General features: G+C 46.5%; 2 protein-coding genes and 1 long non-coding RNA gene across 9 annotated transcripts in view; 1 reads left to right on the top strand and 2 right to left on the bottom strand.

Annotated features, from left to right (window-relative positions):
- FBXO15 (F-box protein 15) overlaps positions 1 to 1478 on the bottom strand; it is a 37017-nt gene extending 35539 nt beyond the window's left edge. For 3 of the 5 annotated variants that reach the window (XM_044934875.2, XM_044934872.2, XM_044934876.2), the window contains exons 1-2: positions 1238 to 1478; positions 1065 to 1111 (exon numbers count right to left, since the gene is read on the bottom strand). In XM_044934875.2, the coding sequence (XP_044790810.1) occupies positions 1065 to 1111; positions 1238 to 1330 (140 nt within the window). In that variant the 5' untranslated portion in view covers positions 1331 to 1478. Of the gene's footprint in view, positions 1 to 722; positions 830 to 1064; positions 1112 to 1237 lie in introns of those variants that run through there. The other 2 variants (XM_006064648.4, XM_044934873.2) reach the window with 2 other exon arrangements.
- Positions 1479 to 2281: 803 nt separating this feature from the next.
- TIMM21 (translocase of inner mitochondrial membrane 21) lies at positions 2282 to 7747 on the top strand. Of its 2 annotated transcripts, XM_025273745.3 has the most exons (7): positions 2282 to 2620; positions 2979 to 3039; positions 4452 to 4514; positions 4613 to 4710; positions 6954 to 7027; positions 7115 to 7220; positions 7324 to 7747. In XM_025273745.3, exons 1-7 carry the CDS (start codon positions 2366 to 2368, stop codon positions 7414 to 7416), a joined length of 750 nt encoding a protein of 249 aa, XP_025129530.1. In that variant the 5' UTR covers positions 2282 to 2365; the 3' UTR covers positions 7417 to 7747. The 2 variants fall into 2 exon arrangements, with proteins under 2 accessions (XP_025129530.1, XP_006064709.1); XM_006064647.4 differs by lacking the exon at positions 2979 to 3039.
- A 12944-nt stretch (positions 7748 to 20691) lies between these two features.
- Positions 20692 to 22917, bottom strand: LOC123331180. Of its 2 annotated transcripts, none has more exons than XR_006547696.2 (2): positions 21827 to 22917; positions 20692 to 21103 (listed from the first exon to the last, which is right to left on the bottom strand). It is a non-coding gene; the product is annotated as an uncharacterized LOC123331180 (long non-coding RNA). The 2 variants fall into 2 exon arrangements; XR_006547695.2 differs by having other exon boundaries at positions 20692 to 21106.
- Positions 22918 to 25156: the final 2239 nt, after the last annotated feature.

Consider the following 25156-nt stretch of genomic DNA (forward strand, 5'->3'; position numbering starts at 1 on the left):
TGGAGATTCAGGGGGGAAAAATATACCTTAAGTAGTTGAGCTGGTGAGTAGTAGTCATGTAGTGTTAGTCACTGCTTAGTAACAGAATCCTTTTCTATGCTTAAACACAAACATCTGGTTTATTAGAAGGCATAATATGGCAGACTTTCTATATCCATAAATCGAGATCTACAAGCAAAAAGAGTCTCCAAGAATGCAAACGGTCCTTAGCTATTCCTCCACCTTGCAATCTAACTGGGAAGACCGGTCCAGAGCTAGGAACAGCTCAGGATGAAAGAAAGGGATGTAATAAGACATGCAGACAGCACCAGGGATACTTCCTCCGACACCTGGGCCACTCACTCTGTGAAGTGAGCCACTGTCCTTGGAGTTAAGCTGAAGTTCCTTTTGGAAAGCAGTTGCCGCCTCCTGCGCCCTGCCCCTTCCCGACCTCACTCCTCCAATCTCCTTCTGTGACTGCAGAAGAGGACCACCCTTCAGGCGCAGGGTACCCCGAGAGAACTGGAGCAAAGACGAGCCCCCTGTCACCAGAACAACAACAACACACATACACACACCCTCCTCCGCTTGGACAGGAAGACTGCAGAAGAGAATCAGGGAGCGAGCACCGAGGGGTGTCTGTCTATTAACAGAAGGCATCCCCCCAGGGTCTGCTCAGAAACGCAAACCTGGCCGTGATAGCGGAGGTGCAGCTCCCAGACCAATCTGCCTAACAGCGTTACCTGGTTAGGGGCTGAGTCCTCCGTTCATGAACTGGGTGCAGGAGAGAAAATTGATATGTTTTTATAAGTAGAATCGACTTTTCTAAAGTCATAAAAAAGACAAAAACCCGGCCCCAGAATTAGGAAATAACTTCGGGAACACGCTTTGGAGGGGAGCGGGAGCGCGGAGATTCGCACCTGCCCCCGCAGGTGGGCGCGTCCACGCGGCGGCTCTCCGCGAGGGCTGCTCCAGGTCTAGGGGCTCGCACGCCCCCGTACCCCCAAAGGCCCACTAACTGAATGAACCGAGGAGACAGAATATTCCAGTGAAGCTCCTAGACTTGTACCGTGACTTGAGCTTACCCCACGCTTCCAAGTTTTAGACACTTTCTCTCTCCGTCCTTCCAGACCTTTCCCGCGCAAACAGGTCGGAATCAATGAAAAGAAAGAGAAAGGGAGGCAGGGGAGTGAGGGGCTGCTCCCGTCGGGGCTCCCGGGCGCCCGCCCCCACGCCACCCCACCCCCCGGAGAGTCACCTGAACCCTGCGCGCCCCGCAGCAGCCCCGGGGCTCCCCAAAGCTGAGCCAAAGCAGCCAAGCGGCGGGGGCCGCGCCAAAAGGCATTGCCATTGCAGCTGCAGGAGCCGGCCGCGTCCGATCGCCATGGATACCCAGCGCCGACGCTCCTCCTCTAGGACGTCGCACCACCCCGGGCCACGCCCCCTCGACGCTGGTGCGTGCGCAGAGGTGCTGTGCGGGGAGGGGCCGAGGACAACTCCGCCTGTCAGCCGGCTTCCGCGCGGACGCCGAGGACGCCTGGCGGCGGCGAGGACACAACTTGGACTTTGTGCTCCCACGCGGGCTGAGGCGGCTTCGCCCTCCCCACCTGCTGACTCTGGGGTAGTCTGGGCTACTTCCTGCCCGACTGTTTAAGAACACCAAACGAAAAGGCTACATCGTCTGCCCAGAGGCAACAGCAGGGCCACAGTTAGACCGAGAATTCCCCAGTTGGCACGGCCCCTTCTAGAGGGACATCGGGATAGGCGGTTTGTAACCGCGAACTTGGTTTTTGCAAGTTCCTGAAGTACGCAGCGCCAGGGGCTCCAATCCCGCCCGCCACCAACAAAGCCCCTCCTTCCTGCTCAGCCGAGCCGCGCGGCGTCCTTGCAGGGGCGTGTGGGAGACCCTAAGGCGTCGGCGCGCGTCCCGGCTGCCTTGCACTGTGGGAGATGTAGTCTTTGAGCGTCCCGCGCCGCGGCAGTTCCGGGAGGAATGCCGCCCTCGAACTACCACTTCCAGGACTCCTAGCGGTCTTCCAGGTCCCTTTGCAAGGGGCCTACCGGAGATCAGGTGAATGTCAGCAGAGAAAGGAATCCAAGTATTTTCAGTCCAGTGAAAGGAGAGCCGAAGGGAAGGGAAAGTGGGCGTCAGCTCCTTTCGGGAGACGTTCTGTCTTGATTGACGCAGTTGGAGCTAACGTTTTTGCCGAGCACGTCCGTGCAGCGTCACCGGTGTGGACGCGAGCGCTCGAGCCCGCGTCCGGCCGGGTGTGTGGCAGGTCGCGAAGGTCTGCTCTTCACAGCTGGCGTCTTCCCTGAGCGGGGCGGCCTTCCGGGAGCATGATCTGCACTCTCCTGAGAGCTGTGCGGTGCACGGAGAGGCTGCATGGGTGCCCCGGGAAGCCATGGTTTCTGCCACACGCCGTGCCTCACAGAGCTTGCTCGCAGACTGAGCCCAGGTGGAGATGGGGGCTGCAAGAGCACAACACGACGGCGCGACCTAGGTGTATTTGGGGAGTCACCCAGAGATCCATCTGGACGCAAGTACGGAGCCCCCAGAGCGCGAAGGAGGACGGCAGCAAGCAAGTGTCTGTGCACAGGAGTCAGGGTGGGGAAACCGTCCTCTCAACGTCACAGAAAGGTAAAGGGGATTCCGTGTAGCGATCAGTCTCAGCAAACGTGACGGGAGCTGCCAGTGCCCTTTATATAAGTCAAGAACCGAGAATAAACGGTAGACGCAAATTAAAAGGTAGAACCGTTGAAGGCAGTTCAGAAGCAGAGAAGATAGGCCTACAATTTTCTTCCCAGATTTGAGAACTCACATTTGACGCTTGATTTTGATGCAACTTTGCTGAATTACGCCTGTAAGATTTTTCTCAACTTTTATTAGTTTGGTGTGGAGAGAGCTTATAAAACCGTTGTTTAATGTTTTGTAACAGACAAGTAGATTTCCCAGGTGTTACTTCATCTCATTCGAATTTCACCGTTTACTTTTTCAGACAGGACTCAGTAGTATGTATAAGGCTAATTTCCCCGGTTTCACGCAACTAAAAATTGAGTGTAAGTATTTCTAATCTCAGTTTCCTAATAGCCATGCCAGTACCTCTTAGGACAACCACACCTGTCTTTAGCCTCTAAGAATAGCGCTGTCTCTGACATATGGCCCTTAGCTGCAGTGCTGTTTTTTATTTACTATTTTGATTAGTGGGAGGCAGTTTTAGAGGCTTCCATTGGACTTTACTCATTATGGTATGGTGGGCAATGCACCTCAAAGGACCTAGTTTAGGGACTGTTGTTGCTGATGACTGAGTATAGCCGTTCCAGTTATACTTTGAAAATCAGGGAAATGACCGTCTGGTAAGTCCACCCAGCTGTGACCCTCTTACATGCCAGGCTCTTTATTACATAGCCACCACAGGTACTTAACAGAGGGACCGTAGAGACTCCTTAGGTTATTGATGTCAGCTTAGACTCTGTCCAGCGGACCTTGAAGTGTCCCCTTTTCCAGCATAGGGTCACCAAGTTAATGGCCGAGGGGCTCTGGTGAAGGACCAGGGGAATCTTATTCTTGTGCAAGTGCCTCCTGATGGAGTTGGCCATCCTTCGGTAAATGAATGCCAGGAGTGAAGAGCGGTTCAGGTCCAGAAACCGAGCTGTTCGTTGTCACGACTGTTCCCACCTGGCTTCAGTGCTGGGCCGTCCCCAGGGCTGTCAGAGCAGCTGGTGAGCAGTGTTTTCCAGGCCCTCCCTCGGGACAGCCGCCCTTGGTGACTGACGCCCACTCGCGCACACCCACAGTTCACCGCGGCAGTCCTGTCATTTTACTTAACTTAATGTGGACCCCGCTCGCTCCATCTTTCCAAGCACGAGCCGAGCTGTGCACCAGCTCCCAGGCTGCTTGTCAGACTTCAGTGTTTGATCGGAGAGTGCTGATCAGTCAGCTCCCATTTGTCCCGGTCTGTATTTTGCGCCCCTTCCCATCCCCCTTGGGATATAGCTGGCTCTGCTGGTGGGGCCTCCAGCTGCTTCAGGGCTGGGGTGGCCCATTTCCACCTTCCTTCCAGTTACGTTGTACCCTGGCAGGAACACGTGTCTTGCAAGGTGGAAGCCCCCACCAGGCCTTCAAGCAGGAGGAAGAGCTAGCCTTTAACTGGGAGGCGTGAGCTGCCACTTCATGTGGGAGGGTTCAGAGGAACTGGATCAAAAGATTTCCTCATCTTAGACAGTAAGGAGGCATTAAGATCAAGTACCTAAAGTACCAACTCCTCAGCCCTGCTCCCAGAGTCGGCTGTGGCTCTTTCCAAATAACTCTGCAGGTGATTCCAATGCGCAGATTTGACAGCAGCTGCTCCAGAACACGCGCCGACCCCTCCCGTGTCCCAAACCCACATCTCACCTGCTGGAGATCCTGAAGCCCAGAGCATCCAGCTCATGTCTGGCACACATGTAACCGGGGTGTTTTCTCTTTACAGTGAAAGAAGCCGGAAGAGATTTTACCTACTTAATAGTGGTGCTTATTGGAATCACCATTACAGGTTGAAATCACAGCAAGTATAAACCTCCTGAATGTCTTTTTCACTTTCCATTTGTCTCGTTCTTGTTTTGCTAGATCTCCTTTTTCTGTGATTTTCAGGTGGCTTGTTTTACACGATCTTCAGAGAACTTTTTTCTTCATCTAGTCCGAATAAGATATATGGGAAAGCCCTAGAAAAGTGCAGATCACATCCCGAGGTTAGTCTTCAAGGCTGAGTTATACAGACTCGGACAATAGGAAGGAAAAAACGTTGGGGTGACCGGGGGAATGGTGGGCAGAAGTCACATAGTGGTTCCAAGACTGGTGAAATTTATGTAATAAATCGGAATGGTTAGGTTTTGATTATGTTATTAGCTCCTTGTTTGCTACTTGAAATGCTTTGATTTATGGGCAGCACCCAGAGGTCCATACAGGGACATTTCAATTCTAATTGTAAAAGCTTAGACTATATCAGCATGTTAAACTCATGCAGTAAGTGTCCAGTCTTTTTAAAAACCTGATCCATGACCTCATGATCATAGTGGGAATTGTTGGAGCTTACTGAGAGCATCATGCACACCACACACACTGCCCAGGCTCTAAGCGCTCAGTCTCTTTCCTGCGTGCAGAAGAACACTGACATTTAAAGAGAGTAAATTAACAAAGCTAAGATGACCAAGCCAGTAAGAGGGAGAAAGTGAGCGTGTTAGTCTCTTAGTCGTGTCTGACCCCTTGCGACCCCATGGACTGTACCCTGCCAGGCTCCTCTGTCCAGGGGATTCTCCAGGCAAGAATCCTAGAGTGGGTTGCCATGCCCTCCTGCAGGGGATCTTCCTGACTCAGGGATCAAGCCCTGGGTCTCCCACATTTGTAGGCAGATTCTTTACCTTCTGAGTCAGGAGGGAAGCCTGGTAAGAGGGAGAGCCAGAACCTAGTCCAAGTTTGTCTGATTCCAGATCTTATGTCTTAAGCACAGCCTGCCTGAACCACACCCCAGAAGTAGGCAGGCACAGAAAAACCGCGTTAATTTTTTTTTTTAAAGGATCCCATCGAGAAGGAAGTTTTCCATAGGGCTTTCCAGTCACAGAGAGAAAGCCAGTGTAGCCTGTGAAGGCCCACATTTCTTACTCCCTGGGTGCAAAGCTTCAGCATTGAAAAATCTAATTCTTTTAAAGCTTAATTCTTGTACTTTGAAAGAATATGGCACATAGCATCATAAATCGCAGGGCCGTTTCTCATATAGACCAAGGAGTAATAACAAAGAGACGGTCCCTGGGGAGAGCGGGAAGGTTTCGAACCTGCAGACGCTGTCAGCGTACATCCTGTCAGCATCCATGCCCTGCCCTGGGTTTCCCTGGGCACCGCCTCCATATGCTCCATCAGTGTCTAGTCCTGGCAGGACAGAAGCCTCGGGAGCTAACGGTCTCTGACGTCTTTCCTTCTTACTGAACTTGGGCGATCTGAGAGCTGTGGGGGAGATGCCACTCTGAGTGAAACTCAGCAGGGAATAAGGAAGTTCCCACTGTAGTTCCTGGGAAACCTAATTCTACCTGAAAAGATACGCTTTACACACTACCATGATAAATATGACCAGTCACGTAGTTAAATGTTGGAAGAGATGAAGAGTTGCTGCGTTGTTTACAAACTAGCCGTTCAGTGATCCTCAGCATTTGGAACAAAAGATAACTTCCCTGAATAAATGCGGAGTGGAATGTTTTCAAGCTCATAACTTAATTTGCTGCCTGAACGAGCTCTACAAAGAATAATTAAACTTTAACAACTTGATTTTGTCAGCATTTATTAGGGGCCTATTCTTTGCCAGGCACTGTGACTGATTGAAAAACAGAAAATTCTAATGTTCTGATACTGACATGTTTAATCTATTGTAGTGAGTTATTTGAAGAATTGTCCCATTTGTTTCATAGTTACTATTGTTACATAGTTCTTTAATATGTCTCATCTTACCTATTACTTCTTTTTCTTTATGTCTGAAAATTCTGATACTGTTGAGTGAAGAAACAAACTAAATATTTCCAGAGTTGAAGCAATATTTGTTTTACTTTCATATCAAATTTGTATTTTATGAAAATATTCCAAAGTATTTGCATTTTCAGTTCAGTGAAAATTTCATTTCCACTTCATTGAGTTTTCCCATTAGGAATAATGCTTTCCTACCCCTCGATCTGGTTTGCTTTAAATAGGGTCATTTTTTTTTATATGTGTGTTTAGTGACTAAAGTATCATTTTGCTCTCATAAGTTTTAGTATCAGACACCATTGGGTAAATGTTGCTAAAAATGTTCAACGGACATTAATTAGAGTGAACTCTGGGAGATAATGAAGGGCAGGGGAACCTGGCGTGCTGCAGTTCGTGGGGTCGCTTGGTTTGTCAGAAAGTATTTTTCCAGGAAGCTTTAAAAAACCATAACCCTGACGGAGCAGGCCTGGTCTGTGTGCTCTAGGTCATCAGTGTCTTCGGCGAGCCCGTCAAAGGCTACGGGGAGGCCACACGGCGAGGCCGAAGGCAGCACGTTAGGTATCGGATCAGCCGGGAGCCGGGGGGCTGGTGGGAGAGGCTTAAGTGAGAGGAAGTCAGGCTTGTGTCCTTTCATTTTCTTGACAGCTTTATTGAATACATGAAAGACGGGCTGAAGCACATGCGAGTGAAGTTCTACATCCAGGGCTCGGAGCCTGGGAAGCAGGGAACCGTGCACCTTGAAGTGAAGGAGGTGAGCCGTGTGGGGTAGGGGTCCCGAACCCGGACTCTCGGGACGTGCCGAGGGGAAAGCACGGCCTTGATGCTCTTTCGTTTATGTTTTTGTTTTTTTCCAGAACCCAGAAAGTGGTGAATATGAATTTCGGTATATATTTGTAGAACTTGAACCCTATTCTAGAACTATTGTCATTGAAGATAATCGGTCCTGAGACAATCAGAAGAACAAGCAAGCTTGTGTTTCCTGAGGAGTGTGGCAGGCTCTGATCATCACAGCCCTCCGCCAGCCTCTGTTTTGAATAAAACAGGAGGGAGTAAAGCTTATAAAAGTGAAGGCTACTGGGTCGTTGTTACATTTAGACAAACTGAATTAGAGATTTTCTCGTAGAGTGAAAAATCATGAAATAGAGCATACTTTATATTAAATCTTTGCATTAATGGTCACAGACAGAGTTTCTGCTCTACTTAACATCTTTTATGATAAATTTTTGTTATTAAAAGTTTTACACCATGTAATAAAATAAAGTTCAGTATTCAATGCTTTTTTATGTTGTATAAAATCTGTGAAATAAAATTGAAACTAATAAGATGTTCAATTGAGAAAGGAGTACATGAAGGCTGTATATTATCACCTTGCTTATTTAACTTATATGCAGAGTACATCGTGCAAAGTCCTGGACTGGATAAAGCACAAGCTGGAATCAAGATTGCTGGAAGAAATATCAGTAACCTCAGATATGCAGATGACACCACCCTTATGGCAGAAAGTGAAGAGAAACTAAAGAGCCTGTTGATGGAAGTGAAAGAGGAGAATGAAAAAGCTGGCTTAAAATTCAACATTCAAAAAATTCAGATCATGACATCTGATCCCATCACTTCATGGCAAATAGATGGGGAAACAATGGAAACAGTGAGAGGCTTTATTTTCTTGGGCTCCAAAATCAGTGCAGATGGTGACTGCAGCCATGAAATTAAAAGATGCTTGCTCCTTGGAAGAAGCTATGACAAACTTAGACAGCATGTTAAAAAGCAAAGACATTACTTCACCCACAAAGGTCCATCTAGTGAAAGCTATGGTTTTTCCAGTAGTCATGTATGGATGTGAGAGTTGGACCATAAAGAAAGTGAGCACTGAAGAATTGATGCTTTTGAACTGTGGTGTTGGAGAAGACTCTTGAGAGTCCCTTGGACTGCAAGGAAATCCATCCAGTCCATCCTAAAGGAAATCAGTGCCGAATAATCATTGGAAGGACCGATGCTGAAGCTGAAGCTCCAATATTTTGGCCACCTGATGAGAAGAACTGACTTATTGGAAAAGACCTGATGCTGGGAAAGATTGAAGGTGAGAGGAGAAGGGGACGACAGAGGATGAGATGGTTAGATGGCATCACCGACTCAATGGACATGAGTTTGAGCAAGCTCTGAGAGTTGGTGATGGACAGGAAAGCCTGGCATGCCACAGTCCATGGGGTTTCAAAGAGACATGACTGAGCCTTAGAAACATCTAGACATACTTCTAAAACACAGACAGCATAGTTCTCAGAAGCTGACTTTAAAAGCTGCTGAAGTCTTAGCGTGCCGGCTCTAAGAAATAGAAGACTGAAAATTACGGATGCAGTATTGTCACAGCTGAAAGCATTCATGGGTTAGTAAAACAAAATCACAACCAAAATAATGTGCGTCTAATGCCTCTGGAAGGTTGAAAGTTCTGTAGGAGCAGGCTTGGAAAAAGAAAACATGAATACTGCTCTTCAGAATACATACACACACACACACATACATCAGCAAAAGATGGTTTTGCAGCAAAAGAACAACCAGCTTGTAAAAAGACTTCATATGCAACAACAAAAAAAAACCCAGGTCTCCCACATTGCAGGCAGATTTTTTACCAGCTGAGCCACAAGGGAAGCCCAAGAATACTGGAGTGGGTAGCCTATCCCTTCTCCAGTGGATCTTCCCAACCCAGGAATCGAACCAGGATGTCCTGCATTGAGGTGGATTCTTTACCAAGTTATCAGGGAAGTCCTATGTAACAAAATGCAAAGAAAAAAATTAATATTTTGATCATACAGATAGTGGAAGCACAGTAAATGCTTTGATACATGTCTGTTGATTTGACCCTAAAGAGTTTTGTGCACTTTTGGGAAAAAAATTTTTTCATGGTGAAATATTTCTTTGACTGCAGTGAAAATGGTGTGACTATTTTGGTGGCTCAGACAGTAAAGAATCCACCGGCAGTGCAAGAGACCGGGGTTCAACCCCTGGGTGGGGAAGATCCCCTGGAGGAGAGCATGGCTATCCACTCCAGTATTCTTGCCTGGAGAATCCCCATGAACAGAGGAGCCTGGCAGGCTACAGTCCATGGGGTGGCAGAGTCGGACAAGACTGAGTGACTAACACATTTACTCAAAAACTCCCAACATAAACAGCTCAGAATAACCATTCGCATTAACCAGATACTCTGGGTCTGTCTTTTCACCGTGAGGCATCTGATGCTGGGGCAGTCAGTGATATACACAGAGCTTCTAAGAAAGGTGCCCCCCGCTTCCCCTGACACCACAAGGACCTGCTGAGGCATCTGCTCCTCTTCCACTAAATCCCGTTTCCAGATGCCCCACCCAACCTAGGAAAGGATTAGTCAGTGCTTCTGTTTACAGTCATCATTACTAAGATCTCTGGTAAGTTGCAAAATGCCTCTCCTCTTCTTCCTGTCCTTTCCCCTTTTCATGGAATTTATGGGGAACTTTTGTTAAAAACAGTTAACAGCAATGCAAAGACCTCATTAGATATTTTGCATGTATCCATTCCATGGACTGAAGATCTAAGGAATTTTCAAAATAATACTAAAAGGAAGCATGCCAAAGTGGAATATTAGTTGAAATGGTCAAATTCATCAGCTAGAGATCCTGGCTTTATTTCTGGCAACTAGTATCCACCGGGGCATGTATTGCACCTTATATTTGGTACATGTGGCAGCATCACAGGCTTCCCTGGTGGCTCAGTGGTCAAGAATCCGCCTGCAGTGCAGGAGAGGTGGTTTCAGTCCTGGGTCGGGAAGATCCCCTGCAGAAGGAAACGGCAACCCATTCCAGTATTCTTGCCTGGAGAATCCCATGATCAAGTCATGTATCAAGTCACAGGCAAAAGACAAAAGCAGTGGAGGAAGAGAAGAACCAAGTGACTCGGCAGCAATGACACTCCAGTCCAGGGGAGCCTCAGTGATGAGAACTCGTTACCCACATTCACCGGCTGTTCCTGCCACGTGCAAGCGGAGACACGGGGATGTTCATCTATGTAAGCAAAGTTGTCACCATTGTCTCAGAGAGGAGGAAACGCTACCAAACAAACGTGCTCTGTGGGGCCGGCAGATTCCTGCTTACAGAGGAGACGAAGGCCTGTGTGTTGATTTCTCAAGGAACCAAAGAGGCGCAGACAATGAAGACCAGCTGTTCGTTTTTTCCAAGAAGCCGCTGTGTGTGATGGGCTGCCTGCGGAAGCTCCCAGTTTTGCTTAGGAGCAATTCAGATAAAAACCATCAAGCTTTTAAGCTAAATGTCATGGTCATTAATAGCTACTTATATCTAACCTATAGTTATGTAAAGTGGATGAAATACATCAAAATATTTCATTTTTCAAGTAGTTTCAAATAACTGGATTGTAACAGGTTTATTCTTTTTCATGTCAGTTATAAAATGTTCATTTCTGTCTTTTATCAAGCATGACGGCATCATCGTTAGTATTATTATTAATATACTGGTTTATTTTATTTGGTTCAGATGGTAAAGAATCTGCCTGCAATGCAGGAGACCCAGGTTCCATCCCTGGGTTGGAAAGATCCCCTGGAGAAGGAAATAGCAACTCACTCCAGTATTCTTGCCTGGAGAATCCCAGGGACAGAGGAGCCTGGTGGGCTACAGTCCATGGGGTCGCAGAGTCGGACACGACAAACAGTAGCATTTTATTTCAAATTTATGCAACCAGGACATGCCAGAACATTTGCTAAGCTTCTCATGAGTGATGCCACCTGGCAGCCACCTTGCTTGCAGGGCTCACCGTACCCTCTGACTGTGGGGAGGAGTGCAGCCTGTGGCTTGCACTCCCTGTGTTCCCTTCTCTCCATCACTCTCTGACTCTCCACCCCTCTTCTCTCTCCAGTCCCCACCTCACTCCTCCAGCTCCTCATCTGCTCCCTATTAGCTCCTTAACAGACTGTAACGGAGACTTACAAATGTCTGTGTTCCTTCTTCCTGATTTAAATCAGGCCAGGTGGATATTGGGCTTTCCTTGGTGGCTCAGATGGTAAAAAATCCGCCTGCAATGCAGGAGACCCAGGTTCGATCCCTGGGTCAGGAAAATCCCCTGGAGAAGGAAGTAGCAACTCACTCTAGTATTCTTGACTGGAGAAGCCCATGGACAGAAGAGCCTGGAGGACTCTGGTCCATGGGGTCGCGAAGAGTCAGACACCACTGAGCAATTAACACACACAAATACACACACACACATAGATGGCTCTCTGGGTCTCTGGAACAGAAGATGGGAGGATGAGTCTTATCAGTTGAGTACCCAACTAGGGAGCACCATTTAATTCATCACAGGGCCCAAGAATCTGTCATTCTTAATGGACTCATAGTCAAGTAACAGATAAATCGGGAACGATGGGCCAGGGGAAGGCCCACCGTTGATTCTCACTGCTTAGCAAGCTTGTCACTGAGTTTCCTGTATGTGCAGGTGTCCCTCTAACCAGACCATCTTCCTCCTCGGGACAGAGCCTTAGCAGGGCTCAGTACACACACACCCGTGAACGCTGGTGGCCCTGAGAGATGCTGCCTCGGGTTGCACTCACACAGCTATTTCTCCAGAACTCAAATGTCTCGTCCTGGCCCCTCCCCAGCCACATGTCCCAGGGCTCCGCTCCCACCTGCTAACAGGACATCTGTGGTCATTTAATAGACACCGGCTCACAGATGGCGGCTCAGTTTGGGAAGGACGATTAACCTGCAGCAGAGGTCAATTATCTGACTGTTCCTGGTGAGAGCAAAGAAGGTCGCCTGGAATGCAACTTCTGTCGGCCTCCCCGCCTGCCCAAAGAGAAGCAGCAGAGCCTTGTCCTCCAGCCTCCAGCCGAGCCTTCCCTGTGCTCCAGGCGCTGGAGGAGCCCTTCAGAGCCAAGTGTCCACGAGGACCAGGGAGCAGGCTGTAACTGACAATCTGGCCCCCAAACCCTGACTTCAGTAGAGCTCTTTTTTTCCCTGAAAATCCTAAAACCACAGATGATATTCCTCCATGATTTCATATGACCCAGCTGATCAGACATTAGAGAGCCATGTTTAGGAATAAGCAAAGGGATTTAACAGATTACAGCCACAGTCACCCAGCTGTCAGGTTGAAATGGCAGTGAATTGCTTGAGCTCTATAGTTCAGGTCTTTGTCCACCTTAATGCCTTTTACAGAAGTTACCATGAAGTCCTCGTGACAGGATTGCCAGAGGGACACCCTGCAGTGATTTTTCGACTTACCTGCAGGGGACTTTAGAAATACCCTTTGGCACTCTATGGAAATTGTGACATTATAAAGCAGTATTCAAAGAAATGAACAATACGTGACAATTTGTAGGAGAACAGCCTTCAGATCTGAGAACATTTGCAGAACGAGAAGGAATATAGGACTGTTTAATGTGCTTAAAGGGTTTACGTTAATTAGATTCTGTATCTTGGTCAGAATATTTTACAGAGGGAAAAAGAAATAAACTCTTAGCTCTGGAGCATTTTTAATATGCTGTTCGAATACCTTGTTCGAAATTACATTGAGCAGAACTGTTTGGAGAAGTGTTTGAGTTGGGTCTGTTTTAAAACCTTGTCATTGAGTTCAACTACATTTTCAACTTAGGTTCTGGATTTATCCCTGAAAAGGAGAAATGGTTTCTTTGTGCTGTGAAATCTTCCCTCACCAACTATACTCTGCACAGAACATTTTCTTTTACCATTACAAATATCTTCTCCCACTGGCCTTGTTCATTATTAGGATTTTACTTGTAGGAGTCCGGTTTGGTCCTGGCCTGGGATTGTCTTCACAGCTGAGAGGGTGTCAGTAGCCACTCAAGGAGTCGGGGAGATGGGTCCCTGATCTCACGTTCCCACTCAGCCACTGGGCCAGGAGCGCTGAGGCGTCCGGCTGGCAGGAGAAGAAAAGATGCTCCTCCAGGCGGCTTTTGGCTGCAAAAACATTGTAGAAATCACCTATCAGACAAGCCACATTTCCACTCTTCAGGGAGAGGAGTCTGGGAAATCTTGACAGTGCTGTGAAAATCAAGATCGTGTTAAACTATGAGTGGGAAATCTGCAAATGTCTTACGCTCAAGTATCCAGGGGCACAGCTGTTGAGCTACAGAGACCCGTAAATGGAATCCTTGTTCTGCCCCTGACATGGCTGAGTCACATGGACAATCTCACTTGACCTCTCTGAGTGTCGATGCATCTGCTGGCGACATGGAGACCAAGGAGTGTGAGGGTCAGAGGTGAACACACACGTCCAGCTGAGTACGAGGCTGGAACACAGGAGGCTTGTGAGCAAGGTTGCCGTCACCACTTTGTCTACTTGCCTTTGTTCAAAAACAGTGATCCACACTGAGACTAGAAGTTCTGAAATTAAAGCCACGTTTTTCTATACAGTGGAAATGTGTGACCATAAGAATCCAGTTTTATTTTCCAGGAACAGTCTATCATATGTAACCCAAGTATGCAGGGTTGAAATGCAAAAGAATGGGACTTCCCTGGTGGTCCAATGGTTAAGTCTTTGCCCTTCCAATGCAGGGGGCACGGGTCAGCCCCTGGTCAGGGACTAAGATCCCACATGAGACATGGCCAAAAAAGAAAACAAAATATATCTATAAACAAGAACTAATGGCAAAAAAATTACCTAGAAAGGGAAGAATGTCAAGTTAATAAAACTAATTTTTTTTTAATGCAAAGGAACAACACAGAAATGAGAAACTGGGAAAAATCAACACAGTGTATTTTTTTTTAATTTTATTTTATTTTTAAACTTTACATAATTGTATTAGTTTTGCCAAATATCAAAATGAATCCACCACAGGTATACATGTGTTCCCCATCCTGAACCCTCCTCCCTCCTCCCTCCCCATTCCATCCCTCTGGATCGTCCCAGTGCACCAGCCCCAAGCATCCAGTATCGTGCATCGAACCTGGACTGGCAACTCGTTTCATACATGATATTTTACAAGTTTCAATGCCATTCTCCCAAATCTTCCCACCCTCTCCCTCTCTCACAGAGTCCATAAGACTGTTCTATACATCAGTGTCTCTTTTGCTGTCTCGTACACAGGGTTATTGTTACCATCTTTCTAAATTCCATATATATGCGTTAGTATACTGTATTGGTGTTTTTCTTTCTGGCTTACTTCACTCTGTATAATAGGCTCCAGTTTCATCCACCTCATTAGAACTGATTCAAATGTATTCTTTTTAATGGCTGAGTAATACTCCATTGTGTATATGTACCACAGCTTTCTTATCCATTCATCTGCTGATGGACACCTAGGTTGCTTCCATGTCCTGGCTATTAAAAACAGTGCTGCGATGAACATTGGGGTACACATGTCTCTTTCCCTTCTGGTTTCCTCAGTGTGTATGCCCAGCAGTGGGATTGCTGGGTCATAAGGCAGTTCTATTTCCAGTTTTTTAAGGAATCTCCACACTGTTCTCCATAGTGGCTGTACTAGTTTGCATTCCCACCAACAGTGCAAGAGGGTTCCCTTTTCTCCACATCCTCTCCAGCATTTATTACTTGTAGACTTTTGGATCGCAGCCATTCTGACTGGTGTGAAATGGTACCTCATAGTGGTTTTGATTTGCATTTCTCTGATAATGAGTGATGTTGAGCATCTTTTCATGTGTTTGTTAGCCATCTGTATGTCTTCTTTGGAGAAATGTCTATTTAGTTCTTTGGCCCATTTTTTGATTGGGTCATTTATTTTTCTGGAGTTGAGCTGTAGGAGTTGCTTGTATATTTTTGAGATCAGTTGTTTGTCAGTTGCTTCATTTGCTATTATTTTCTCCCATTCTGAAGGCTGTCTTTTCACCTTGCTAATAGTTTCCTTTGTTGTGCAGAAGCTTTTAAGGTTAATTAGGTCCCATTTGTTTATTTTTGCTTTTATTTCCAATATTCTGGGAGGTGGGTCATAGAGGATCCTGCTGTGATGTATGTCAGAGAGTGTTTTGCCTATGTTCTCCTCTAGGAGTTTTATAGTTTCTGGTCTTAGGTTTAGATCTTTAATCCATTTTGAGTTTATTTTGTGTATGGTGTTAGAAAGTGTTCTAGTTTCATTCTTTTACAAGTGGTTGACCAGATTTCCCAGCACCACTTGTTAAAGAGATTGTTTTTAATCCATTGTATATTCTTGCCTCCTTTGTCAAAGATAAGGTGTCCATATGTGCGTGGATTTATCTCTGGGCTTTCTATTTTGTTCCATTGATCTATATTTCTGTATTTGTGCCAGTACCATACAACACAGTGTATTTTTAAACAAAAGTATTTTAAACAAAACTACCGCAATAGCATATTTTTAAAGAAAAATATGCCTTTCATCCCCCTTCTACTTTACCAAATGCCACTAAAAAAAACTATCTTTTTTTCTTAAATGACTTTCCCTCAAGGTACTGATAGCTACCCGTCCTGGTTTTTAAATACTTGAAGAGCAGCAAAAATTATAACTATTTTAATCGAAGATGTGAGCAATATAATGACTTACAATAATATATTATATAGCACCTCCAAGCTACCTCATAATTTACCCAAAGGGAATATACCTTAAAAGGAAAGGATCTAATATTCCAAACCAATTATCCTCCAATTAAAAATAAATTTTTCAAGAAGGAAAAGATATCCCATAATTTCCTTCCCCAGTTAGCATATGATCAGGCATGTTGCTTCCCTTTCATTGCCATAAATTCTCAAATTGTTGCAGCATAGATCACCCTAAGAATTTTAGCATAAGAAAAAAGATGTATCTGACACAGTGGGGGAGCTGGGAGGGGGACTAGGGAGAGTGAAAATGAGTCCATACTGGACGGGCCAGACTTCAGTGTCTGGCATACTGGGATGCAGGACAGGCAGCTGAGCCCACTGGACTTCTGCACAGCTCAGGACTGGAGACCAGAACCATACGTATGCCATGCTTGTGCATCCTCCAAGTGTCCGAGGAACGACGAAATGGGAGCAAACATCACCAATTGCTCAGTGCAGAACTGTGGGCAAAGAGCAAGGGTTGCCTCCCCCACCCTCTCCTGATCTTCCCTCTGTGGGTGTCTGTGTCCTGACCTCCTCTACATGTAAGGACCCCATGTTGGATTAGGGCTCACCCTTATGACCTCATTTTAACTTACCTCTTTCCCTAGTGGCTCTTAATCTACCTGCCAACGCAGGAGATGTGGGTTTGATCCCTGGGTTGGGAAGATCTCCTGGAGAAGGAAATGGCTACCCACTCCAGCATTCTTGCCTGGGAAATTCCATGGACAGAGGAGCCTGGCGGGCTACAGTCCATGGGGTCATGAAAGAGTTGGACACGACTTAGCAAGATCCTGTCTTCAAACACAGTCATGTTCCGAGGTCCGGAGGGCTAGGATTTCAACATACGAATTTGTATGTGTGTGTTCAGTTGCTCAGTTGTGTCCGACTCTTTGTGACCCGATGAGCCCGCCAGGCTCCTCTGTCCAAGGAATTTTCCAGGCAAGAATACTGGAGTGGGTTGCTGTTTCCTACTCCAGGGATCTTCCTGACCCAGGGATCGAACCTGAGTCTTTTGCGTCTCCTGCACTGGCAGGTAGATTCTTTGCCACGGCGCCATCTGGGAAGCCCCAATATGAATTTGGGGGGGACGTAATTCAGCACATTAAAGTAGGAGAATATCCTTATTTGTAGGAAACATGCACTAAAGGATGTGGAAGTAATGTGACAACATGTCAGCAGCTTATTCTTAGATGGTGTAGGAAAAAAAACAGAGTTCTTTGTACTGCACATATTTACCACTTTTCCGTAAGTTGGAGGCTCCCAAAAAGCTGTTAAAGAAAAATAGTCCAAGAGGAGAATTTTAAATGTTGTTAATAGGTAGGTGAGCCTGCCACCATGAACGAAATGATGCTGCAGCTCTTTGAAACCTCAGCTCTGAATTTATCCAAGTCCTTTCCTCCTATCCTTTACCAAGATGAATGCTTTACTAAGCAAAGCATTCTTCGGATAACCCATTACCAACTGTTGGCGTGAATTCTTAATACTCTGCAAGAAAATGATCCTGGAAAGTATAAAATATTTACAGCCTGCTGTCTGCTCTGCCTCACTTGAGGAAAATTCTCATCTGTACACAAATGTTCTTCAGCTTTGGGGAACAGATGGTGGAGAGTAATAAGTCTGAAAAATTAGAAGCAGGAGCAGAGCTCGGTACCCAGCCGGGGAAGCTGAGCCCCGTGGGGAACAAGTGTCTGGATGTTCTTGAGACAAAGAACTTGAACGCGCATCGCAGAATTCATCCATCAGATCCTGTCCCTTTCTCCTCTTAATTTTGTATACGTCTCCCTCTGTCCCCTAGGAACGTGTTGTCCAGCACACTAGCACGCCCTCAGGCCACTGCACAGGATGTCACAGCAAGGCGTCATTAATTCCCTCCCCTGTGCAGGGCAGGTGACCTTGATAAAGAGACCACACCTGCTTTCCCTCACAGGAGTGGACCCTCTGACACACCCCCTTTCTTCACTCCCCTCTGCTTTCCCGGGAATTGCCAGCAGCCCCTACATTAATGCCTACTCCCTCTTACTGACTTTAGGTCTGTCTGACCTAATCACGATATTGTATCATCACTGAAATAGGCTCTCAAGGGAGTCCACCATCACATAACCAGCTTTGTTTGGGCTCGTTCACCTAGGCAATGCTACCAAACAAGGACACACCTGTATTTTGTAAATACACGTGGACCCAAAAGAATAGCCACTTGTGCACTCATGCACCAAACCCCCTACTTTTAAAGACCCCTGAAAATCAAGCATACCCTGTTGCGTTTACAGTACTGTTTGGTGCCTTTGATGTTAACTTTTCTTTCCTGAGTGTCATTACAAGTTCGCAGACCTTCAAAACTGTATCTTACTCAAATTAAGGGTGCTGTTTTCTTTTGTGATGCTCAAATTGTTGCAGGGAGATGACCAGAAAGCCCTTTGTGCTAGCTGCTTTGTCTTGATGTCATTGAGATCCCGTGTTTGGAGAGGATTACCTTGCCAGGAGCGGTGGTGGAGTGGCTATGATATTAGAGCTACCATATGGATACCGAGTGTACTCATGGGATTCGGAGGTGGGCGGGGGGATGTGCAGAAATGATGCTCCTGCTGCCCTCCCTAGGCCACATTGTATGATGAAACTGGAGAAAATATTTCTTTTCAAGGTCATACTTTTCAATTAATTTAACTTTATCACTTACCATTGAATCGGACTGAATATATTGAATTAAATATTTTAATTGTTTCTAGTTTATTTCTTCTAAAACCTACCTCTCCAAAACTATAATCATGCTTCCTTCTTCCTAATAAGCTGCTTGCATCTCACTAACCCCCATTCTGCAGTCAGTTCATTGACTCTTCCATTCAAAAGCCCATCATACTTCTGTTTGTGGAATTGGGACCTGAAACCCAAGCACAGGAGCATAGGCCATAGGGTACAAGTCACAGGCCAGTGCGGGTGGGGGCTGTTCAGGAGAACTGAGCTTCCTAACTTCCCTCAGGCCCTCTACCAGGTGTCTAGTCACCGTAGCCGCCACCAGAGAACACAGCTCCAGGGTTGTTTGTCTAAAGTTGCCATCCTGAGAACCTCTTGGGCCATCTTGACTCGGGACAATGCACAACATATTTTCTGCCTTAGAGAAATCCAGCAAAGTAAGAGTCTTTGCTTTGGTTTCCAGAAAGCCAGTAGAAAGTTTCACCGCTCCTGTGTTTTAATAAAGGGAAACATCTTTAAATGAAATTTTTAAATCCTTGGACAGAACTTAACTCCGGGAAACAGCCCAAGCATCCTGTCTGCCCAACTACTTGTTCAACGGCCTCCTGGCACGTTTACGGTTTGCCTCCTTATTGTCTAGAGAGTCCCCACTAGGTGTTTATTGAGTAAAACTTAAGTGGTTGCAATCCTGATTCATAACGACACAGCTTCTGGCAAGTCAAACATTTAGGGCTGGGCTCTCTAAATTCCATGTCATATATTATTTTCCACTGTTAGATCCACTCCTGAGTTTGTGTCTGTATCAAACTCCTTCCTGTAAATAGAGATTTACCCTAAAGGGATACTCTTGGATTCAAATAGTCATTATTCATTGAGCCTAAGGAGTTTAACATTTTCAGTGTGGTTGTAATTGAATCTGTAACATTACTCAAGCATTTTCCTGAAACTTAACAATTTCCAAAACGTAAACAACTTGCTTATTGTCCTTCTGAGTGTGCCATTACTCTGCTCAGAAATATGCTGTGGTTCCAAATTGCTTCTCAAAGACCCACCTCCCCCCTGTATCTCATACTTTCGGAATTCCCTACAGTCCACAACATCCTGTCTCAAGAGTCGGCTACGATCAAGTCACTATATTCACAACCATCGTTTGCTGTCTTTTCCACCCCATCTACTATAATTTCAACCCGATTGATTATTTATTGAGAGATAATAAGTGAATCATCAGGGAAAACATATGTCCCAAGGTCAAACACAACAAAGGATGAGGTTGAATTTACTACCACCTACTTCCTGTCCATTTTGCGTGTGTGCATACATAGTCATGTGCGATTCTTTGTGACCCAATGGACTGTAGCTCACCAGGCTCCTCTGTACATGGGACTTTCCAGGTAAGAAGACTGGAGCAGCTGGCCATTTCCTCCTTCAGGGGATCTTCCCAACCCAGGAATCGAACCTGTGTCTTCTGCATCGCAGGTAGATTCTTTACAGAGTGACAGCAGGGAAGCTCTCCTTATCCATTACTATTGACAAATTTCACAAAATATTGGGAAGTAGAAAAACAGGTAAACTATATGAAGCTAATTATTATATCCTGGAGACTTTGAGTTCCTAATTATTTTGATTAACTTTGTAAACCTCCCTTTGGGTTCAACAATTTGATTTATATAATTTATATAGCCTGATTTTATGTTTTTTAAACTGTTATTATCGAAAAAAGTAGTATTCCAAATTAACCTTTTTAACTGAAGAAGGGTCTCTTTCCCTTTCTTGCAAATATGCTTTGTGGGCTGGGCAGGGTCAGAGGCTGAAACACAGAGCATCGGGGGCTATGGGACTGGGTAAGCTGAGGCGGCTTGTTGGCTGTTATTGCACACAGGCTTCTAAGAACGCACACAGTACTGTTAATTTAGCTTTTAACAGGCACATAAAATACATTGAAGCCTTATTTTCTTTAGCTTTGCACACACAGACACAAAATCTTAACACATGGGGATAGCAAAGAAAAAGCAACAGCTGTTTATTAAATATTACATGTCCGCATCAGGCATGGTATTCTATGCCAAATTTGTATGTAATAAAAGCAGGGGGGGAAAAGCAAGAGAATAAAAAGCTTTTAATTTTTCAGGCACTTTGAATCTCCTGCTGCCCTGATAGACACGTAAAATATACATGAGGATCCACAGCCAGGGTCCCCAAACTGGGGGAGGGACGGGGTGGGGGGAGCGGGGAGAGAACAGAGCTTACGGCACTGAAGCACACAGTCCGCTGAAGGACGCCGGGTGTCCACATGGGTGGTGCTCGCCAGCCGCAACTGCCCCCATCCTTTCTGTGTAAACGCCAGTGCACGTGTCTTCTTGCTCTCTTTGTGGGCTTCCCAGGTGGTGGTAGTGGTAAAGAACCCACCTGCTAATGCAAGAGAGGTAAGAGACACAGTTTCGATCCCTAGGTCAAGAAGATCCCCTGGAGGAGGAAATGGCAACTCACTCCAATATTCTTGCCTGGAGAAGCCCATGGACAGAGGAGCCCGGCGGGCTACAGTCAGTCCACAGGTTGCAAAGAATCGAGCACAACTGAAATAACTAAGCCCACATGTCTTTTCGCTCTCTTTATTGTTCCTGTTTTGCCCCTTATTTTTTTATCCTGTTACTGGGGGTTGGCAGCTTGTCATTTGGGGACCATTCCCAGCTTCTAGGGGCCACTCCCATCCCCAGTCTCCTGGTTCCCGCCCTCCATCCTCAAAGCCAGCAAGATGGGCCATGCCCCTCTCACACCTCAAACGAATCTCTCCTCCATCCTCCCTTTCCTCCATTCCAACCCAGCCAGCAATGAGGCTTCACTTTTAAGGACTCACATGATGAATGTTGCCCAACGTCAGGCACCCAGTAAGTAGCAGCACCGGGTTTGAAACCCAGCTATCTCACTATGGAGGCTGGGCCCTTAACCACTCGTAGAGTGAAGGTGTTAGTCGCTCAGTCGTGTCTGACTCCTTATGACCCTATGGACCGGTAGCCCGCCAGGCTTCTCTGTCCATGGGATTCTCCAGGCAAGAATGCTGGAGTGGGTTACCATTCCCTTCTCCAGGGGATCTTTCCAACAGAGGGATCGAACCAAGATCTCCTGCATTACCGGCAGTTTCTTTACCATTTCAGCCACCAGGGAAGCTCCTCTTTCCTAAAAAAAAAACAGCAAAGAGAAATCAGCACTGTGCCAGCCACACTGGAGACCAAAGTGGAGAGAAAAGTCAGTTCTGCTGATCCTGTCTTTACCCAAAACACTGATAGTTTTGCTTATCATGGATAATTTGCATTTGTTTTGACTTTTAATACATTTCACAGAAATGTTATTTACTGTGATCTCTGCCTTTCTGGCTCTCCCAGTCCTGCCCCAAAGCTGTGTCTGAGGTGAGGGGCTCCCTCCTCGCCCGCCTCCCCGGGTCCTCAGGGGAAAGAGCACACTGCTGGTTCACCCTGGGAGAAGCCAGTTCTGACCTCCTGTTGGAACTGTGTGACTTGCTTTTTCATTGCTGCTCTTATTGTAATCATACACGATGGCCTGCCTCAGCGAATCCTGCCTCTCTGCCTCACTGTTCAGCTAAAGTGTCTTTGTTCAGAAGCCTGTCCACCTGTGGATGGCAGGCAGGAAGGAACACATCCCGCTGTCTGAGGTTTGCCATTCTAGGAGATATCCACAAGGTTGATGGCCTTTCTACTTTGTTTCCTCACCTTCGCCCCATCTCTGATCCATAAGGGAACCTGGCACCCAGACCCGGGTGAGATGGTTATGTTCAGACATTTGTCTGCCATCTTCTTGATCAGCCGGTTCTCCAAATAAAGTCATATTCCTTGCCTCAACACCTGGTCTCCCAGCGAGCAGAGCAAGCTTGGCCTCAGTAACATGCTGATTGCACTGCGTGTGAATCTAGGCACACAAGCGTGGACTTAAAAGATATTCACAACTGAAAAGTTGAGAGGTTTTTTTGTGTGTTCTTTTGCTGGGAATTTTTAGGGCTTAAGCCCAAGAAGCAGCATCTCAAGTGACCCTGGGAGAACCGCTCTGAGGAGGTGAGAGGGGAAAGCCAGGTTATATAGTTTTGCAGCAAAGGGCAGGTTCAGTTCAGTTCAGTTCAGTTCAGTCGCTCAGTCATGTCTGACTCTTTGAGACCCCATGGACTGCAGCACGCCAGGCCTCCCTGTCCATCACCAACTCCCAGAGCTTACTCAGACTCATGTCCATTGAGTCAGTGATGCCATCCAACCATCTCATCCTCTGTCGTCCCCTTCTCCTCCTGCCTTCAATCTTTCCCAGCATGCGGGTCTTTTCCAAGGAGTCAGTTCTTCACATCAGGTGGCCAAAGTATTGGAGCATTAGCTTCAGCATCAATCCTTCCCATGAATGTTCAGGGCAGGTAGTCAGAACATCAAAAGATTATTGTTAACTAAAGAAAACCAAATGTCTGAAGCTAAGGAATTTAGACTTTTCTGTGTATGGGAAGATGCAAGAGTTCGGGCTCTCTGAAATCAGTCCTTTGATATGCATCTCAGCTACCTGGGGCAGAATCCTGTGTTCTCACGTCCTGAGTCTCCCAGGGCTCACCTTAGGGGAGGGGCTGCAGTCTGATGGCTGCTAGAGAGCAGGTATTCCTTCCTTCCAGAGTGCCCTCAGGGCTCACCAGCTCATCATTAGTTGTGGCTGGAACACTGATGACTCATACAGCAGGAAATATTCCATTTCTCACAAGCAACTTCCCCAGACCCAGAATTATAAGCCGCTTAAAAATAATGACCCCCACATGGTAGAAAATGGAAAATGAACCAAAAACTGTTCATAATAAGCAGACACACACAGAGTAGTGAATCTTATCTTTATCGTTCTATCAATCCAGAGGAGAGGAGTGTCATCAGGTAAAGACGACAGGACTCCTTCTCCTCACTGGTGTGGGCTGCACTTTTCCGAAAGTGGCCCCAAGCTGTTCAGAATTTCATTTGCTCAGAAGAGGGAGCTCTGGTTTTTGCTTCCCCGGCATCTAAGGCTCTGCGGGCTCTGTTTGTTTTGTAAACAGAGCAAGAGTATTAAGAAGCCTGTATAGAAGGCCAAGTTACTGTTTGAGGTGATCACACCGTGCCTGCTGCAAACGTCTCTCTCTCCATCTCTCCCGTCCTTCTCACCCATGGGTCCTGGGAACGGCCATCTTGAGGAATGTTTCCCGAGCTTTAACCCTCTGGAGCCACTAGAGGGCAACAGACACCCACCAAAATGAATCAGGGTCATGAAATATAATAAATTGATAATTACAAAGGCATGCTTTTAAGACAACCGTTTTTAGATTGTTTTTTAAAGAGTTTGTTCTTTTAGTATTCGTTTTATATATATTATTCTTTGCGATCCCATGGACTGTAGTCTACCAGGCTTCTCTGTCCATGGGATTTTCCAAGCAAGAGTACTCGAGTGGGTTGCCATTTCCTTCTCCAGGAGATCGTCCTGACCCAGGGATCGACCCTAGGTCTCCTGTATTGTAGGCAGACGCTTTACCCTCTGAGCCACCAGGGAAGCCCTAAGATTCCCCTATGTATGCTAAGTCACTTCAGTCGTGTCCGACTCTGTGTGACCCCATAGACTGCAGCCCACCAGGCTCCCCCATCCCTGGGATTCTCCAGGCAAGAACACTGGAGTGGGTTGCCATTTCCTTCTCCAATGCATAAAAGTGAAAAGAGAAAATGAAGTCACTCAGCCATGTCCGACTCTTAGCGACCCCATGGACTGCAGCCTACCAAGCTCCTCCGCCCATGGGATTTTCCAGGCAAGAGTACTGGAGTGGGGTGCCATTGCCTTCTCCAAGATTCCCCTAGGAAGTTCAATTAAAGTAAAAAGCCGACTCATTGGAAAAGAACCTGATGCTGGGAAAGATTGAAGGCAGGAAGAGAAGGGGACGACAGAAGATGAGATGGTTGGATGGCAGCACCAACTCAATGGACATGAGTTTAAGCAAACTCCAAGAGACAGTGAAGGACAGGAAAGCCTGGCATGCTACAGTCCATGGGGTCTCGAAGAGTCGGACACAACTGGACAACAACAAAAAGCTATTTACACAGCCTCCAAGTGCTCAACAAATGTTTAAACGCTGTGTATGCATTCTGTAAGAGTCTGTGCTGGACAGTGAGGTCACAAAATTGAGCAAGATTCAGTCCTTGTCTCTGAGAGCAGACAGATTCGAAGCATAAATAATTCACTACAGCATTGGATGGTGAGCGTCCAATGGATGGTAGACCCAGGATAAGGCAGTGCAGGTGAGAGAGGTCAGTGCTTTGTAGGTATGTGTGTGTTGGGGGCGGGGGGAGGGGAGTCAGCTAAAGACAGGAGCACAGAGGGAACATGACCTATGACCCCCATGAAAGCAATCTGCGTGCATTTCCTGTGCAAAGTGGGGCGAGCTATACACTCCAGCGTTTATCACCTGAG

The sequence above is a fragment of the Bubalus bubalis genome, chromosome 22, assembly GCF_019923935.1.
Source record: "Bubalus bubalis isolate 160015118507 breed Murrah chromosome 22, NDDB_SH_1, whole genome shotgun sequence".
Lineage (NCBI taxonomy): Eukaryota > Metazoa > Chordata > Mammalia > Artiodactyla > Bovidae > Bubalus > Bubalus bubalis.